A 20,228-nucleotide genomic window follows, 5' to 3' on the forward strand; every position below is an offset into this window, starting at 1 on the left:
GGTTCATTTTGGGTTACCCACTTCTATTGTATTTGATCGAGATTCTCGATTTGTTGGGAAATTTTGGTCAAGTCTATGGGAGTTAATGTACACAAAGTTGAAGAAGAGCACGGCATTCCATCCACAAACAGATGGTCAGACAGAAGTGGTCAATAGGACAGTGATACAGTTGCTTCGAGATTATTGCAGCAAGCATCCCAAACTTTGGGATGAGCATTTGTGTTATGTGCAGCATGCTTACAACCATGCAAAACATTCTTCTACTCATAGATCTCCTTTTGAGACTTGTTTTGGTTTTATACCAAAGTCTCCCTTGGATTTTGTCTTTGGTAAAGACATAGCAGTTGATGGACACAGTGATGTGGACAAAGCAACCAAGTTCATTGAACAAATCCAGGAAATTCACCAGGCAGTACAAGAACAGCTAGAAAAGAGCCAAGCAAAGTATAAGGCGCGACATGACAAGCATCGAGTTGAGCATAGTTTTCAAGTTGGTGATCAAGTCTGGTTGTATATCAGTAAAGAAAGACTGCAAGGGGAAGGTAAAAAGTTGAAACCAATTAGATATGGTCCTTTCAAAATACTTGATAAAATTGGTGAAAATGCTTTCCGCCTAGATCTACCAGCCTACATGCAAATCTACTCTATCGTAAATGTTGAAAACTTGCGATTGTATGAGCCATCGTTGCTTGAAGATCCCGAAGAGGAAGTTCAACTACCTTCCATTGAAGATCTTTTGCCCGAGTATCTCAATGAGTTACAGGAGAACACAATTCTAAATAGGAGGATAAGAACTTCACGACAGGGAAATGTTGAGTATCTTCAAGTTGGACTCAAAGGTACAAATCCAAGTAAAGCACGATGGATAGAGATTGGAAAAGTGAGGGAACTTTATCCGCCCTTACTCGATAACTAAAACCAACTTTTGGTGGACCAAAAGCTTCCAGTGGGGAGGAGTGATCCAAAATGGATTCAGTTTACCTCCAGATCAAAAGTCTTCAAATGCAGGTGAAAGTGGGCTCAAGTTGAAGTGCTCGCTAATACGAAAACAATGGTGCAAACCACGCATAAATCCGAGTCCGGATGAAGAAATTAGAGCCAATCAAAGATTTAGGTCAAAAAGTCAATGCCTACATCAGCAAGACACGTGGCAACCCAGGAATGAGTCACAGGTTCTGGATGATGTCAACAAAGAAGGAATGGCGTATGTGTGATTGGTTCGCACCACAGTCGTTGGATCATCCGATCAAAGGAGATCGACGCATATCGCGTCGAGACATGCAAGCAGGTTATCCTTGAAAACGGACGCAATGAGGTTAGTCAAAAGAAGTTAAACTTCTTTGAGTTCCGGCAAGGAAGCGGTAAACAGTTTCTCGCGCACCTCAAAGGCTGGAAATGGTTTTTCAGAAATCTACGTGATTCCACTCAGCGGTCGACACGTAGCATCCCGAAACAGCTTTTCTCGCGTGCCTTCATAGAATTAACCGACGTGCTAGTTGGAGCATGAGATTGTGCGGTAGCCATCAGATCAAGTAGGACAGATCGATGGTGCGGGTCGTCCAAATTAGTTGACGAGCAGGACGCGATAACCGTTGTATCGTATGGTATTGGGATCTGTGCCAAGAAAAGGCTGAACAGTCGGGGTCAACTCCACGCCCGCCGGTCCTTTGGTTTATCCTCTGTTTTTAGTGTAATCGTATTATTTTGCGTTTATTGCAGTTTGTAACTAAACATGGTATATCAATAACATATCACCAAAAAAGGTGACAAAGTGTAGTTTTGAGTCGTTCCAGGGGGTCTGGAGGTCATAGTGGCCAAGTACGGTCGAGTGTATACTCGTTTTGACTCGAAAACTCGAGCTGAACACAGTGGTGACATCCATTTTCGTGTTTGAGACTCTGTTTTTGAGCTCACACCTGTAACAGCAATTTGAAGACATAATAGAGAGGTCAACACTGGAAGCGAAAGGACCAGGAGACGTAGCCAAGAAGTCTGGTGAACTCCTTTATTAAATTTGGTTGTGTTGATGGTTTGAATGTGTTTTCTAATTGTTTAAGTGGTTATCTTATTCGCAATCTTCTCGATCCGTTGCACTAAGTAACATAGGCAACTTCACAAATAGTCTATAATACCTTTTTCATTAACGGATCACTTACCCTCCTACATGACAAAATCCAATGGAAACGTTGCAATCCCCGCAATCCTGAAATCCTGAAAAATTGTTAAGTCTGCTGGATTTTGAGTGAAATCTAAAATTCTACTTTCTTCGTATGAAATCGAATGAGGTTGGAACCATTCTCGAACATCTTGAGTCATTTCATGGTAATGTTAAAAATTTAAGTAAAAGGATGGAAATGAAAAATTAACATTACCATGAATTGCATAGCAATAATAGGACCATAGGCTTGAATATTAGGTTGAGGACCATAGATTTGAATATTAAGTTGGCCTAGGGGAGAATTAGAAGTGGTCCAACCAAATGAAAAAATCAATAAATAAGCAAATTTTTATGTTGACCCAGGAAGGTACAAACCGCATGGAACCCATCGCGGACCGACTGGTTCTGTGGAATAGGTCGGGTCAGACCCCGAACCAGCCAGTTCTAATAACATTGGTGTCAAGTGGGCTAACGAGTGCTCCACGGTCCAAGAAGTAGCTCTAAGATCATGGGCATGCCTCCAAAGTGTCTCCACACAAAGATGTTATCTCCATGGTGCCCAACGTCACCCTATAAAGAGCAAGAAGGATGACATGGCACTCTGCTCTGGACAAGCAATGTTGCACCAACAAGGTCACATCCTCTCTCTAGAAAGGGTAAAATAGTCTTTGCAATGTTGTTGGATGGAGTGATAATCATGTCTCCAAAGGCCTCTGCTATTGGGATAATACCACCTAACAAAACCCTGTCAAGATCAAGTGAATCACCAATCATTAGGAGCAATAACAATAAATGCATCATAGTGGACAATAGCTAATGTTAGGGGCACAATAATGCTTCACTCAAAGCTCACCTTCAAATGTCTAACTAGATCAACTCCCATAATAGGTTACCTTCTTACGCTAGGAATGGTTAGATGGATAACCCTGTTAGGTGTTTCAACTTTCAACCCCCCAAGAGGAAGTAACAAGTCACAACTTAGCCCATCAATTCATAGGTTTGCGAGAATAAATGCAATGAGGTGGAAATGACTTAAGGAATGTGCCATAGCCAAGTGACCAGCTAATGGAGGTCCAACATCCTAAGTGTATAGATATGCTAGGTTGACTTGGACTCACTAACGAGAGTGATTTAATAATGGCTCTAAGGTTGTGGTTGTGGATCTATCAATAGCACAATTTCATGGGTGCCAGATCGATCCCCCAACGTCAAAAACCACTTAAAACTACCAAGAGGAATGGTACTCAAAGCCACTCTACCGAAGATTGATGCCCGTAACTTCGTTTTCATGAAAGGTTTCTTTTGAGGGGCTTTTGGGGTTGAGATAACAAGTGCACGTGGGGTTCTTGGGTTGTTGTTGAGAAAGCAATATAATGTCACAACCATGGTGGACCTATGCAAACCCCACTAGTGTCGTAACACAATTGTGTTGGATAATGCAACCCCCCGTTGATCCCGTAACAAACGATAATGAGCCCCTCAAATAGGCAAGGGGAGTGGCAGGGGCACTCTACAGGTGGATTGATCAGGACTCTGATGGTGGAGCTCACAGTGCTAACGACTCTTAGAGTTTTGGTGGGGGTCATTGCCCGAATTTGTGGCAAGTGGCACCTAGCGGTGCATAAGGACTATGATTTCAATGGATGGGTCAAGAACAAGTGCTCTAGTTGCATTAATTGTAGCCTCAATGGTGGACCCTGATCCTGCAATGAAAGTGGCGAAGGCGATGGAACGAGCATCCATGCACGCTGGTATCCTAACAGAGCCAGTGGCAATAGTGGCAGAGAAGGATTCGAGTAGAAAGAAACTCATGTTCATCAAGGTGAACGAGTTGTGCAAGGGGGCCATGGGGCATATGTTAGTCATGAAGTCATTAGGTTTAATCTGGTGCTATAAAGGGTGTGTCCTAATGGCTCCTAGGTTCTGCAAATCCGCATTGCAGAGTGCCTTATGGGTGATGATACTGGAATCGTCACTTTTCCTTACAAATCTTTACACGACGCACAAGGAAGCCATGGTGCGTAGGTCCACATGGAAACTAACATTTGTCAAGGTGAGCCAAGTGTTAGTCATTTGGAATCTAATCAAAGGGGTAAAGTTATTAAACAAAATATAGATGGTGGCACCCTATTATTGGGTTTGGATGCAAGTGATATCATTTTTTGTAAAGTCGAAGAAATGGCAAGAGAGAGGATGGAATTGAAGATAGTAACAATAGATTTAAAAAAATTATTATAATGGAGTCAAAAATTACAAAATAACTATATATATATATATATATATATATATATATATAATATTGTATGTAAATGGGCATAATGTTGTAAGACCTGGTAAGGCATGCGTACCCCTAGTAAATTACCGGTAAACTCTGCAATTAGACCTAGCTTATAGGGAGAACATGTTAGATTATCGGATACCCTGGTTATAAACTTTGAGGGGGTAGAGCCTAGAGGTGAGCAGTGTTGACTCACTTGGCCGGATTTGGCCAAGGGAAACAACAAGTCAAGTTTTGAGGGGGGATTGTTATGTAAAACTTGACTCGGTAAAAGAGTTCAAGTTGTTCGGTCAAATAGTAGTGGTTTTGGGCCCATGCTTTTGGTTGCCCATGTATTTGTGCTCATGGATTGCAGGTAACGAAACCTTTAAAAGGCTTGGGAAGACTTCATTGTAAGGTGTCAGGGAGGTGAGTGGTGAAGGATCACTTGGCTCGTTTGGTCGGGTTTTGGCCAACAGACTAATGGAATTCCGTTAGCTGGTTTTTCCCGGATTGGGGTTTTCTAGGGTAAATTTTGTTTGTGCAGTGTTTATGTTTTGTGTTTTGTGTTTTGTTGCTACCAGTAAATTTAATTATACCTCTCAGTGAATTTAATCTCTCTAATTAATTTTAACAAAAATTACATTGAAAAACTTGATAGTTGGTTCACAAGGTGAGAAGTCCACTTTGACATTTATCAAATAAAAGAAACCTAGAGGATTTTTTTTAACCAAATTGAAAATGTCTAAACATTCTCTATTATGGTAGGAGCGTTATCTAGGTGCCTTGAGACTAGGTAAGAAGCCCATGTTGAAATTTGGTACCGGAGGACAGGTGGTTCCCTTAGGCTTTGATCTTTGGCCTAGGGAAAAGTGTCCAAAAGAATTTAATTTTTCTCCTAAAGTGACTTTATAATTTTATAAAGTTAAATCTAATTTAAAAGTGACTTTAAGTGATAAAGTTATTAAGTCTAATTTTAAAGTGACTTTTATAAAGTCAATGAAAAATTAGAAAGGAAAAGTGACTTTGGAAATAAATGACTAAGTGGGTCTTTATTAAAGTGGGGTGAATTAAAAAATAGAAAGTGAGATTTAAATGAGCATTTAATCTCAACCATTGATCTAAATCTATTTCAGCCATTGGATTTAGAGATCACCCAAAAGTCACTTGGATCACCCAAAAGTCACTTGGAGTTATATTAAAGGAGGAAAAGGAGGAAAAGGTCATTCATTCTTTCATGAGCAGATTGGGAGAAGGAGAGCAAGAGAGCAAGAGAGATTTCTGAGCAGGAAGGAGAAGGAGACAGCAGCTTGGCACACATTCCAAGGCAGCAGTTGAGCAGATTTGTACAGCTGATTCAGCACATAGTGAAAGGCAGATTTTTGCACAAAAATCGAGGAGCAGTTTGCTGATTTTTCTGCACACAAAACGGAGGTCGTACAGCATTTATTGTTGTCCTGTTTGCTGTAATTTCCAGATTGCTGTGAGGCACGGGAAAGGAGATAAGTTGTAAATTTGCTTGCTGATTTTTTGCTGAATAATTCTCACTGTAAAAAGACAATTTTCAGAAATAAAGAAGAGCTCTCAAACTGGTTTTCCCCAAGAGTTGTAGGGGGTTTTTCCAGGGTCAAGTTGACCAAAAATATCAGTGTTTTAATGGCTGTTTTTAATTGCTGATTTTTAATTCTGCAATTTCCAGCATTCTGAAAAATTTCCAGAATTTGTGTTTTCAGCAATATTTATTTTTTTCAGTCTATTAAATGTATGGTTATGGGAATGGGCATTTAACTACATGGGAGAAATAAGGAGAAACTGAAAACCGGGGTGGGAAAACAGAAATTTTTACATGGTATCAGAGCTTGAGTGCTGAAGGGCAGTTTGGGACAGCAAAAGGAAAAATTACAGTTGCTGATTTTTCACTCAGAAAATTCCAGCAAGCTGATTTTTTAATAAACAGCAGTTTTATCTTTACTACAGCAGTGCTATTTTTCAGTTTTAGGACAGCAGGATGTCATTGGGATTGAGGGTGGAGGATAGGCTGGATGGGCATATAAATTACAGCGTTTGGAAGGAGAGAATGCAGAGTATCTTTGAGGAGGCAGAAGTCTGGGATATCATGGTGCATACCGCACAGAACCCTATTGTTGTGCCCACTGATGTTACTCAGTTGGCTGAGTATAAAAAGAAGAACAATAAGGGTAAGAGGCTGATTCTAGACGGAATCAAAGACCATTGCATTCCTCATGTGAGAGGAAAGAGCAATGCCCATGAGATGTGGACAGCATTGTCCAATCTCTACCAGAGTACCAATGAGAACCGGAAGATGGTCCTGAAGGAGAAGCTGAAGAACATTAAGATGGGTAATGATAGTGCAGCTGGATATCTCACAAAGATTACCAATGTGAGAGATGAGTTGGCAGCGATTGGAGAGGCCATTCCATCCACTGAGTTGGTGCGTATTGCAGTGAATGGCCTCCCCCGTTCATGGTTGAACTTTGCTGATGGGGTTTGTGCACGTGAGACCCTTCCCACATGGGAGAGGTTTTGGGATGATTGTATTCAGACAGAGATCAGGAAAGGACAGCTTGGGGCAGCCAAGCCAGTTGAGCAGGATGAGGACGTAGCACTGGTGGCAGGAGGCAAGAAAGGCAAAGGGAAGAAGCAGGCTTCCACAAGCAGTGGTGGGGGCAAAGGCAAAGGTAAAGGTAAACCGGGGAACACACAGAAGGACTATTCCAAGGTGAAGTGTTGGAATTGTCAAAAGATGGGACACTATGCAGTTGTGTGTCCGGAGAAGAAGAAGAAGGGGAAGAACCAGGACGTGGCAGCTTCAGCAGAGATTGAGGACTTTGCTGGTCGTTTTGACCGAGAGTTTGCGTTCACTACGTGTGAGTCCTCTAGTGCAGGATCACCTGCCACACAGGTTCAGAGGGAGCATGCTTTTCCCTCGATTAGCGGAGCATCTACAGGTATCTGGTATGTGGACAGTGGGGCTTCACGTCACATGACAGGAGTCCGTGAATACTTCTCAGAGCTTTCAGAGAGTGACACTGATATTGAGGTAGTACTCGGTGATGACAGAGTTGTTAGAGCAGTCGGGGTGGGGACAGTGACATTTCAGAGGGAGTCCAAACCTCCCTTGAAGGTGTCAGAGGTTCTTTATGTGCCAGGGATGAGGAAGAACCTCATATCCGTCTCAGCTTTGGAGGACAGAGGATATGAGGAACTGTTCAGGGGAGGACAGGTGTTGATGTATCCCGGGGGCACTCCAGCTGATTCAGCTAGAGTGATAGGTGTACGCCATGCAAAGGTGTACAAGTTTGCATTTCAGCCCCTTTTGGCATTGAGCAGTAGTACCGACAGCAGAGCTAGCAGTTCTGAGCTGTGTGAGATTTGGCACCGCAGGATGGGACATATGTATCATGGAGCCTTGAGGACATTGCGGGAGATCACTACAGGTGTGCCAGATTTCAGTACTGATCACTTTGATACTTGCAGAGGTTGTGCGATGGGCAAGTTTGCCAAATCCCCTTTTCCCAGCAGTGACAGCAAAGCGACGGGGATACTTGATTTGATTCATTCCGATGTGAGCGGTCGGATGTCTCATGTTTCCTTGAGTGGATATGAGTACTATGTTTTATTCATTGATGATCACTCCAGGAGGACCTGGATTTATTTTTTGAAGACCAAGAGTGAGGTCTTCAAGCGGTTTCAGGAGTTCAGAGCTCTTGTGGAGACTCAGACAGGTCGAAAGATCAAGTCCTTGAGGTCGGACAATGGAGGAGAGTACACCCTTGGAGAGTTTGTTGACTATTGTGCGGAGGCAGGCATTAGGAGGGAGTTCACTGTTCCTTACAACCCCCAGCAGAACGGGGTTGCGGAGAGGAAGAACAGATCCATCATAGAGGCTGCCAAAGCCATGATACATGATCAGGGGTTGTCATTGTTCTTGTGGGCAGAGGCCTGCAACACAGCTGTTTACTTGCAGAACAGGAGTCCGCATCGTGCCTTGGGGCACATGACTCCGGAGGAGGCTTTCTCTGGGAAGAAGCCTGATATTGGTCATCTTCATATCTTTGGATGCATTACATACTCCTATATACCCAAGGAGAAGAGGACCAAACTAGAGCCCACCGCAGAGAAGGGTATCTTTGTGGGCTACAGTGAGACCTCAAAGGCCTTTCGGATTTACATTCCTGCACAGAGGAGAGTTGTTGTCAGACGGGATGTGAAGTTCGAGGAGGACAGGGCCTTTAGGAGGTCACGGGAGTTAGAGTATCTGGATCAGCCAGACCCTCAGCAGCAGTTGAGTCAGTCGCAGGGATCCAGTGGGCAGGGATCAGGAGGATCAGGAGGATCAGTATGAGGATGTCAGGTCCGTCAGTGAGCAGTGGCTCATCGAGCCAGAGGGGTGGTGCTCCGGGCAGCATGCAGAGCAGTTCACTAGGGAGTCCACTGATGGACAGTTCACACGGTACCTCAGCTTCTACAGGTTCAGGTGCAGGCAGGAGGACAGCAGACAGACAGTCAGGAGTTCAGGCTACTGATGATGATGAGGAGGAGGAGTTTCATTCTCCGGTGGAAGAAGTGCGCTCAGGGAAGAGGAAGCCCAAGTGGCTTCAGGACACCTTGAGAGATGCCACATCTGTTGCTGAGCCGAAGAGGCCGGTCAGAGAGAGTAGACCACCTGAGAGGTTTTGTAGTTATATGGCGATGGTTACCAGCATCCTTGACTCTGAGCCTTCTAGCTATGAGGAGGCAGCTAGCCAGCAGGTCTGGAGAGAGGCCATGCAGGAGGAGTATTCTTCTATCATGAAGAATGATGTTTGGGAGGTGGTGCCGAGGCCTGAGGGCAAATCCGTGGTTACTTCCAGATGGCTTTACAAGGTAAAGCATGCTGCAGATGGCAGCATTGAGAAATTCAAAGCGAGGTTTGTGGCTAGAGGGTTCTCCCAGGTAGAGGGAGTTGATTATGAGGAGACCTTCGCTCCCGTGGCTCGATATACTTCGATCCGCTCCATTATATCGATAGCAGCAGAGATGGGTTGGAAGATCCACCAGATGGATGTGAAGACCGCATTTCTCAATGGCTTCATACAGGAGGAGGTGTACATTGAGCAGCCACAGGGCTTTGAGGTGCATGGGAAGGAGTCTCATGTGTGCAGATTGAAGAAGGCCCTTTATGGCCTGAAGCAAGCTCCCAGAGCTTGGTACTCCAGGATAGATGCATACTTGCAGGGGATGGGTTTCACAAAGAGTGAGGCAGATCCGAACCTTTACTTTATTGTGATTGGTGAGGAGCCTCTCATTCTGGTGCTGTATGTGGATGACTTGATCATTACAGGTGCAGAGAGACTCATAGAGCACTGCAAGAGAGATCTTGCGGCGGAGTTTGAGATGAAGGACATCGGCTTGATGCATTACTTTTTGGGTTTGGAGGTGTGGCAGGAGGAGGGGCATTTCTTCCTGGGGCAGGGGAAGTATATTGTGGACATCCTTAGCAGATTCCACATGGAGGATTGTAGACCCATGTCGACACCGATGATCACCAACTGGAAGAAGCTTCATGCTTCGGATTCCGAGTAGGTGGATCCCACATTGTACAGGCAGCTGATTGGTTCCTTGATGTATTTGGTCAACACTAGACCAGATATCTGTTTTGCAGTCAACACGATGAGTCAGTTTATGTGTGAGCCTAGGAAGGTTCACTGGGTGGCTGCAAAACACATTTTGCGGTACTTGCAGGGGACAGTGGATTATGGTCTGGACTACAGGCAGGGAGATGGAGTGAGATTGGCAGGATACACTGATTCTGATTGGGCAGGTTGTGCTTCTGATAGGAAGAGCACTTCAGGGTGTTGTTTTGGGTTGGGTTCAGCAGTAGTGTCATGGTTCAGCCGGAAGCAGCAGTCAGTAGCACTGAGTTCAGCGGAAGCAGAGTATATGGCAGCCAGTCTAGCTAGTTGTGAGGCCATCTGGCTTCGCAAGATGTTGTTTGGCTTATTTGGTCAGCCGTTGAGACCTTCAGTGATTTACTGTGATAATCAGAGTTGCATTAAACTCACGGAGAATCCAGTATTTCATGACAGGTCAAAGCATATCGGGATCAGATATCATTTCATCAGAGACTATGTTCAGAAGGGAGCTGTGAAGCTTGAGTATATTTCCACTGATGAGCAGGTTGCAGATATCCTTACCAAAGCCTTACCACGGGGCAAGCATGTCTACTTCAGAGACAAGATGGGTGTGGTGAGGAACACCTTCCTCGGTAAGAGGGAGTGTTGAAATTTGGTACCGGAGGACAGGTGGTTCCCTTAGGCTTTGATCTTTGGCCTAGGGAAAAGTGTCCAAAAGAATTTAATTTTTCTCCTAAAGTGACTTTATAATTTTATAAAGTTAAATCTAATTTAAAAGTGACTTTAAGTGATAAAGTTATTAAGTCTAATTTTAAAGTGACTTTTATAAAGTCAATGAAAAATTAGAAAGGAAAAGTGACTTTGGAAATAAATGACTAAGTGGGTCTTTATTAAAGTGGGGTGAATTAAAAAATAGAAAGTGAGATTTAAATGAGCATTTAATCTCAACCATTGATCTAAATCTATTTCAGCCATTGGATTTAGAGATCACCCAAAAGTCACTTGGATCACCCAAAAGTCACTTGGAGTTATATTAAAGGAGGAAAAGGTCATTCATTCTTTCATGAGCAGATTGGGAGAAGGAGAGCAAGAGAGCAAGAGAGATTTCTGAGCAGGAAGGAGAAGGAGACAGCAGCTTGGCACACATTCCAAGGCAGCAGTTGAGCAGATTTGTACAGCTGATTCAGCACATAGTGAAAGGCAGATTTTTGCACAAAAATCGAGGAGCAGTTTGCTGATTTTTCTGCACACAAAACGGAGGTCGTACAGCATTTATTGCTGTCCTGTTTGCTGTAATTTCCAGATTGCTGTGAGGCACGGGAAAGGAGATAAGTTGTAAATTTGCTTGCTGATTTTTTGCTGAATAATTCTCACTGTAAAAAGACAATTTTCAGAAATAAAGAAGAGCTCTCAAACTGGTTTTCCCCAAGAGTTGTAGGGGGTTTTTCCAAGGTCAGGTTGACCAAAAATATCAGTGTTTTAATGTGTTTTAATGGCTGTTTTTAATTGCTGATTTTTAATTCTGCAATTTCCAGCATTCTGAAAAATTTCCAGAATTTGTGTTTTCAGCAATATTTATTTTTTTCAGTCTGTTAAATGTATGGTTATGGGAATGGGCATTTAACTACATGGGAGAAATAAGGAGAAACTGAAAACCGGGGTGGGAAAACAGAAATTTTTACAGCCCACGATTACAAAATAGGAGAATTTTGAGGACTTGTTAAAATCACAATTCTATCCCATAAGCTATAAAGAAGAACAATGCAAGCAATGGCAAGACATCCAACAAGAGCAAGGACAAATTGTACAAAATACATGTCTAAATTCCAAAAGCAAGCCATCATGTTGAGCACCTCTTTAGAAGAACCTAGGGTAGAAGTGAAATATGTTGGAGGCCTATTCAACAATATCTAAATGCATTTACCATTGTGAAGTGTAAAAAAACATACATGAAGTGAGCTAGAAAGCTCTTTAGATTGAGTTGGACTTCAAAAAGGGGCAACAACAAAAGGACCAAGAAAAGACAAACTAAAATAAAGGAAAGAATATTACAGCCACAACCTAGATAGAGAAAGATCCCAAGAAGCATTGCAAATATTGTCATGTAGATAGGCACATGGATGAGAGGTGTTGGAAGCAAAATCTAGCACCCCAAATAATACAAATCCCAAAAAATAGGAAGGATAGTGACCAAGATGGAAAAGACAATGATAGAAAACACCTCTAATGAGGATCAAACCATAATTTACACCACATTGTAATAACCAACGGCAAGTGAAGATAGAAACAACACTATTCCAAATCAAAGTTCAAATAAAGAACAAGAATGTAAATGCTATTTTTCATAATGGTTCTCAATGTAGTTAATTTTTGAAACCTTAGTTGATCAAGTTGGTCTAGAGACTTGTGATCTAATAAAGCCAAGTTCACTAGGGTGGATAAAAGAGAAATCTACCATGAGAAACACCAAAAGATGCAAAAACATGTTTGACATTAATGTTGATTATAGTGATGGAGTAGAAAATGATGCAACACTTCTTGATGCATGTGAAGTGATGTTTTGTAGTACCCGCTGATGGGATAGGGATGCAACCTCCTACAAATAACAAAACAAATATCACTTGGGGATGGCAAGGCCTACCTCATTAAAACACACAAAGAGAGAAGCAAAATATCCTTGGTAGTAGCCAAACAAGGGTAGAGAGAAGATCGAATGAGACATCCCAAAAGCAAGCAACCTTCATATCTAATTAAATAGTGGATAGGAACAAAAATGTGCAAACTATGTGCTTCCATTTTCTCTTCTGATAAGCAACTTGGGACCAAAAGGTTTTCTCTTCTGATAAGCAACTTGGGACCAAAAGGCATCCTACCAGGAATGTGTGATCCAAAATGGATCATTAATAGTAAAATGGTTTGTTTTAAATGGCTTTTATGTTTCATGTTAAGTGCTCAAGTTGCAAATTTAATGACCACAAGTTACAACGCTTTGTTGAAACCCTCTCACAAACCTAGCCTAAACCATATTATCAATTGCTTAAAGAGCTTTGGTGCATGCAAAGGTTGCTGTAATGCAGAGGAGAGCAGCAAGTCAAACCGAAGTCTAGCTCTACACTCTACATCCCACAAAAGTTGTGGACTTTGCAAAGATTTGGGCACACTAGGCTTTGGGTGCAAACGAAATGTTGGGAATCAACAGTTTTGCGCTACGTCAAGATTTGCATATTCAAAGTTGGAGACGTGCCTGACCTCCACATCCAAGCATCCACATTGAAGCAAAAAGAATAACAAGCAGAATAAAGAAAGGAGGAAACCTCAACCTACCTAGCAGACAACATGGCCACACAAGTTGACAATACATGTACAAACCAAAAAATAGGAAGATGCCATGTGAAATCCAGATTAGAAAAAAGTAACCCTACAAAAAATCGTGACGCCAAAATCCATTCAAGAGGCGAATATGTCTAGGGGTTTAGCTCACAAACTTTGGGGCATCTGCTAATGAGAAGCAGAGGCAATTGTAACAAAGGCAGAGAAACTCTTGGCTTTCCCCGAGAAAGAGGAATTGCAAAGGAAAGGTAATAGAGAGGCTAGTTTGAGACAAGAACATGGGGTGACTCAAAAAATTACAATTGCTGGAATTAGAATTGGAATGAAAGCTTGGGATGCTGAGAATGTAAATTATGTTCCTAGGCCAAGAGGACAAAGAGAAATGTATGAGCCTATCCACAAAAGAACGAAGATTGTCTCAACGCCAAACTGTAATCTGCAAAACACAACCGAGAAGTAGAAATACACAAAATCTCCCTTTGTGAATGTATATCTACTATTCATAACCAATCCTAAGCATAGAAAGACCCAACAAAGGCCATACCTTACTAGTTTTCCTAAAATGGGTTTCTAAGGTAAAATCTTTGTGTATGTATGTGATTGATCTCTTCAACATTGTTTTCTCCATTTAAATTAAATTCTGCAAGCATTACACAATCAGATTTAACACGCAATGAAATAGCAAGCATAGATCAAATAAAATCCAATCCCACAAAATTAATTAAGGTCCATGCGCATCAATCAACTCAGCCATAGGCCATGTGATTACGGATCATCAACAAGCCTTGAAAATGGTACTCATTAGTGGCAAAGCCATGTCACCTTACTCGGTAAATTTGCCCATGCCACTAGGGCCCGAGACAAACTCTAAGCACGTAAAAGATAAAGTCAGTGATGGAGTTAAACAACATTATGAATGTGACGCAATTATGGGGGGTTAAAGTTGTTTGTGTAGGGTATGCTTCCAATCAACAATAGGACATCCAGCAAAAATGGGGAGTTATAAGGAGATGGAGAATAAAAGAATGTTGCAATACTACAAAGAAAACATTAACCCCGAAGTAATGGTCAAAACTATCTCTACAATGTTGTAAAATAAATATTGCAAAGATAAGAATAAATTCATGAGCTTTACACAAAATTATAGCTTTCAACGAGCAACACCTTGGCACAAAGAAATCTGTAAAATCTGAAAGAATCTTAAAATGTGTGACTAATAAAGTAGAAGAGAAAGAGTGCCCTATCTAGAAAAACATTAGATCTAACTATCAAAATATCTGTAATAGAACCAAACTCATTAACATATTAACCAATAAAAATCAAATAAAACGAAGAAATCTCATTTCCAAGTTATTCAATCACAGCAACAACCTGATGAATCGAAGTTGTTAATTTTAGTTTGTAATTCCATTATACCAAAGTTGGTCTCAATAGATGGGAACCAACATCACAGTCATCACCATCTCTAGGTGGCAATGGGCTAAAGCTTAATCTCAAAGGTCAATGTGCCTGCCAAGCGGCATGTAGCTGAACCGTCCAATGGCAGGGCTGTCCAATGATATACGCTAACTGGCAGTGCACGCTAACTAGATACTTGGCAGTGCTTACACTCGACAGTGATCAGGATGCCTCGCGCCGAGAAGTGGGTCAAGCTAAACGTGTTGATTGAGAAACTTGCTAAACATGAGCATTAGGCTGACTTGAGCTGCCTGAGTTTGCCATAATCAGAAGTGCGCTGTTGGCGCTTAACAGAAATCAAACTGTCCAAATTAATGTTTTCCTTTAAATATTGCATGTTAATTGTGTTTCTATATTAGTTTGCAACTTGAAAAATGTAAATTTGTTATCTGAAAGTTGAACCCTAAACCCTAACCAGGAAACAATGACTGACAAATGCATTCACAAAAAGTGGAGAAAATATCAAAAAGAAAGCAGTACCTCTACATTAGTATCATAATTAAGAGGATTTTCTGCAACTGCAGCCTCCAGGGACAGAACATGAGCATCTTGAGCGCCTTCATCTTCTGAGTCCGAGTCTGACTCTGAACTGGACTCTGCATCGTCCGACATTTTCTTGGAATCCTCCTCTTTAATAGGTGATAGAATTCCGGGGTCTTCAACTTCGACTTCGTCAATGTTAGTAGGAATTTGGTGTTCAGCGTCTTCAGCCATTGAATCCTCCTCCACTGTTGATTCCACTCTCGCAGTCCAATTGGATTCGGCTTCAGTCGACAAATAAAAAAAATTAATAAGAAAACTTAAGCATACCAACTCAAACGGTTTATCACGTTTATATCAACTCTGTTCTCCACAGAATAGCGACAGCCAGCGACAGTGTAAGGAAATGAGCAAACCAAGAACGAGGGCAAGGAGCGGTCGAGCTCAAAATTGGAGGGCAACTTACATTTTATGTATTGCCGTCCCTCGGGTGACAAATCGTGATCGGTGTATGAGTATTACGGATTCTACGCACATACAAGTGAACAAATAGATGAACGAGAGGCAGTTAAAGTGGGTTAAAATCATACCATACCATGAGTTTAATAACCTTATTCCATGATTAAATAAGGGCTTAGCAGTGGTGAACGTCTATTGTATTGGCGCTATATTATTGGGAGATTGTATTGCTAGTATTGCAGTGGTCTAACTAGTTAAAGTTATGGAAATTCCGGTCATATTTAGAAAAAAAAAAATCCGGGAAGGATTTTTGTCCAAGTTATAATTGTTAAATTTTAAAATTTTAGGTGTCCTAAACATTTTTGATGGTGTTGAACCCATTTCCACCATCAAAAACACGATTCAAACACTGCCTCTACAAGATTTATTGAAATTTTTTTTCCCAGATTCTGCCCACTTTTGGCCGTCCGGCGAATTCCTCCGCCTCAATAGACAACTCCGTTAGTATTTATAAGGGCAAGGTTATAGAATCCATTGCTTTTAGATTATTGTTAATTTGTTTGTAACTTAATGTTTAACTTTATAAATAATACTTTTTAATATAATAAATAAAAATATTTTTTAATATTCAATTAGATAATAAATTAAAAAATTTGTCGCAATTTTTTTATAAAAAAATAATTTTGTAATTAGAAAGAAAAAAAATTATTTTAACGTCCACGAGGTTACAGCTCATGGAACAAATTGTATTTTCATCTATTTGATGTATTCGGCCCTTTTTCTGTGAAGCCTCATAATAAATACTCTCAGTTTCTCGACAAACCCCTCGCTAAATAGATTATCCCAAGAGCTAGTTGCCAGCATATTTACCTAACTTTCCGTGTTGTCTTTGAAGGCCTCACATTCTAAAATGAAATGCTTTTATGTTTCCACTTTTCCGAAAGAACAAAAAATGCATACTCTTTCCTCCCACACTTCTTTTTGGCCTTTTCCAACACCCTATTTCACAACGGAGTTGACAAGAATTAGTCTTTAACTAAGCAATAAGAATTTAGGCTCTCCAAGAGATATTGGTCTCTATGTATGTTTTTGGTTGATAACTATGAGTGGGATTAAACACTTCAATATAGTACTTTTTCTTTCTTCCTAACACCTTATCTCAAGTACGCTTGTGGAACTTATCCATAATAAAAGCTTTTATCTCTTTACTATTTATGGGACACGTGTTCAAGCAAATACTCCATTTACTAAATCATTTGTTATTTTGTTACATCCAAGCTTCTTCCTTTTTTTTTTCTTTTTTTTTTTGCACAATATGTCATTAAAGACAACCTTAGGCCATCTATCCTCTTCCATTTGCTCATTCTTTTTTAAATGCCTTATGACTCGCACCATAGCAATTGCTTCAATAGGAACAGCCCCTGTTTCACTTAACAAGATAGCATAAGGAACTGCACTTTTAATCTTGAATTTGTTTGTAATCAAACGCTTCTGAATTTTCTCAATTTGTTTCCACAGCATGTCGGATGTACTAGTCACCCTTAGTTCACAACCATAGAGAATCACCGGAATCACTAGAAGCCGAAAAAGAGTTTGAGTGGTTTTCCAGTCCCATAACTCTACCTCTCTACACCTATTTGGAAAAGCATAAAATGCTTTCTAGTCCCCCAAAGTTCTTTTCTTTCTACAACCATCCCACCTTAGATTTTTGTTCAAGTCAATTCCAAGGTATTTGTAATCCGCAACTTCTTCTAGAATGTCACCTTCAAAGTAGAACTTATGTTGGTTATGTTTTCTTTTTTTAAAGAAAACCACTACTTTGGTTTCGCTAATATTGACTTGCATCCTCACACTTCTACAAAAATGCTTAAGGGATGGTAAGTGCTCTTGCAAACCAAGAGCCAATTTGGCAATCAAAATAAGGTCATCTGCATACAAAAGAAACCTTATAACAAACTTACCCAAATAGATATCATCACCCCCCTTGCGAATTTAACCACTCCTCAAGTTTGTCGATATATAAACCAAAAAGGGTAGGAGACAGTGGGCAACCTTGCTTGACCCCGATGTCGCTTCTAAAACTTTCAAAAATGCCTGTTGAAGTTCTAATTTTGACTTTCACCTCTCCATACAGGCTATGCACAGTTGCTCTCAAATGTTTAGGAACCCCAAGTTCCTCCATTCTGTGCCAAAGCTTATCCCTAGGAACCATGTCAAATGCTTTTCTGAAATCAACAAAGCAACAAAAGACTTCTTCCTTTCTCTCCCATACCTTTTCAATGATGTGCCCTAAAGTTATACAATGATCAATTGTGGAATGTTTAGGTCTAAAACCTGCTTGCCCCTTAGCACGGTTATCTTTTTCTTCTGCCCAGTTGCTAATTTTATTTTCTAGCATGCTTCCAAATAGTTTTGCAATCAAAGGGTTTATCATGATGGTCCAATAATTGTAGGGATTATTGACGTCATTGCTCTTAAAAAGAGGTATGTTATGTAACCAGCTCAAGAAAAGATAGAAAAGATAGATCAACGCCTTAGAATTCAGCCTCTTCGAGGGGGCAATCTCCTTTACATTACATAAATGAACAATTCTTGGATGATACAAATGAAAAGACCTCCTTTCTATATATAGGAGTCTAAGGGGTCATAACATAATCAAAGCCGACATAACAATAATAATGTAAGGGCACAATAATAACAATAGTGGGCTTCTACGGGGCACATTAGTAACAATATGGGCACTACATGGGTACATCAATATAATAAGTGGGTTTTACTAATAACAATAAGGGGTTACACTAGTAGTATAGGGGCCTAACATGCCCCTCTCCTTCAAAAAGCGTTGTCCTCAACGCTTGAGTAGTTCTTGATGCTTCTGTATAAAATTCTTGTCCTCCCATGTGGAATCTTCAGCGGGTAAGTTCTTCCACTTGATGAGATACTCTGAAATTGATCGATTTCGTAGCTGTCGAGTTCTTGTTTCTGTGACTGCTCCAGGTTCCAATATGATTTTTCCTTCCTTTTCAATATCTAGCAATATTGTTTGAATTGGGATATTTTGCAACTTTTGAATAAGTGGCCATACTTCTTTGTCCTTCTTCCATTGATCCCTTGCTTCATTTATCCAATCTGGTTGGATAATAGAAATAGCACAAAACAATGCTTCCACATCCTCATCCTTGAAGAGTCTTCCCATTCGGTAAGGTCACCATTTTTTAAGTGCATGTAGTATTGCCAACATTTCCTTCTCATAAATAGCTTGCTTTAGATGTAGCAGTAAAAATACCCAGTCGCCTACATCAAAACATTTTTCACTATGATGTTGATCTACCTGTTGTTTCATTTGATTTTGCACCGAAGTGGCGTTATCCTTTAAAAGTTGGAGAACTTGTTGTTAATGCTCGATGTGATCTTTCACTGCTTGAACCTTTTTCTTCTTGATATGTCCTTCTATCTTTAGAGTTTGAGGAGTGGTAATTTCTACCAATCCTTTACAAGATATGGTCGGATTCATTTCTTGACACTCGATGTGATCTTTCACTTCTTGAACATTTTTCTTCTTGATATGTCCTTCTATCTTGATAGTTTGAGGGGTGGTAATTCCAACCAGTGAATTACAAGATATGGCTGGATTCATTTCTTCTTTGTTGATGTGATCTTTCACTTCTTGCACCTTTTTCTTCTTGATATGTCCTTCTATCTTGAGAGTTTGAGGAGTGGTCATTCTTGCCAATAGTTTACAAGATATGTTCTGATTCATTTCTTCTTTCTCTAGGGTCGGGTCCTCGCATATATCCTCTTCTTTTGATGTTTCTTGATCCTTTTCTTCCTCCTCTTCATACTCTATGTAAAATAATTTCTTTTCAGCACACTTATGACCTTTAGTGCATTTTCTGTCACAATTGTAACAAAACCCTTTTTCTCTTTTTTCTTCCAATTGTTGTGGTGTAACCCTTGTAGGTTGTGGAAGGCTAGGAGAAACAACACGTCCATCTTTAAAGTTGTGAGGGGTAGACTTCCTTGTTGCCATAATTTTACTTTCAAATATGTCACAAAGCCCTTTTACTCTTTCCAATTGTTGTGGTGTTGCTCTAAAGAAGGTGTTGCTCTTTGTATCCTCATAATGTGCTATCATTTCCTCCGTGAGAATTGACCACGTAACAAGTTGTTTACGAGAACAAAGCCCTTTATACCATAAAAATTGATCCGGTTCTAAATATGAAAATGAAATACATACCTTTTGTAACAGTAGTACACCATGTAGATCAAAATATTGCTCCATCTGAAGTATCCAATTTACCGGATCCTTGCCATCAAACTTCTTCATCTTGCTTTTTCTCGATTTTAGGACCTCGATCTTGGAACGACTGTAACTCTATACTTACGGATATTTAAGTTCTGAAATTGCTACCTGTAGTAGCCCTCTGTGTCCTCTTTCCAATGCCACCAG

At 40.7% G+C, this 20,228-nt stretch overlaps 1 protein-coding gene across 4 annotated transcripts in view; it reads right to left on the bottom strand.

Annotated features, from left to right (window-relative positions):
- EMB140 (EMBRYO DEFECTIVE 140) overlaps positions 1 to 15,911 on the bottom strand; it is a 342,658-nt gene extending 326,747 nt beyond the window's left edge. For 2 of the 4 annotated variants that reach the window (XM_089395341.1, XM_089395343.1), the window contains exon 1: positions 15,320 to 15,764. In XM_089395341.1, coding sequence (XP_089251467.1) covers positions 15,320 to 15,553 — 234 coding nt within the window. In that variant the 5' untranslated portion in view covers positions 15,554 to 15,764. Of the gene's footprint in view, positions 1 to 15,319; positions 15,765 to 15,785 lie in introns of those variants that run through there. The other 2 variants (XM_089395342.1, XM_089395344.1) reach the window with 2 other exon arrangements.
- Between the last annotated feature and the right edge of the window lie 4,317 nt (positions 15,912 to 20,228).

This window comes from Pinus tabuliformis, chromosome 1_2 (assembly GCF_031772625.1).
Source record: "Pinus tabuliformis cultivar Carrire ecotype Pingquan chromosome 1_2, CPIR1, whole genome shotgun sequence".
Taxonomy (NCBI): domain Eukaryota; kingdom Viridiplantae; phylum Streptophyta; class Pinopsida; order Pinales; family Pinaceae; genus Pinus; species Pinus tabuliformis.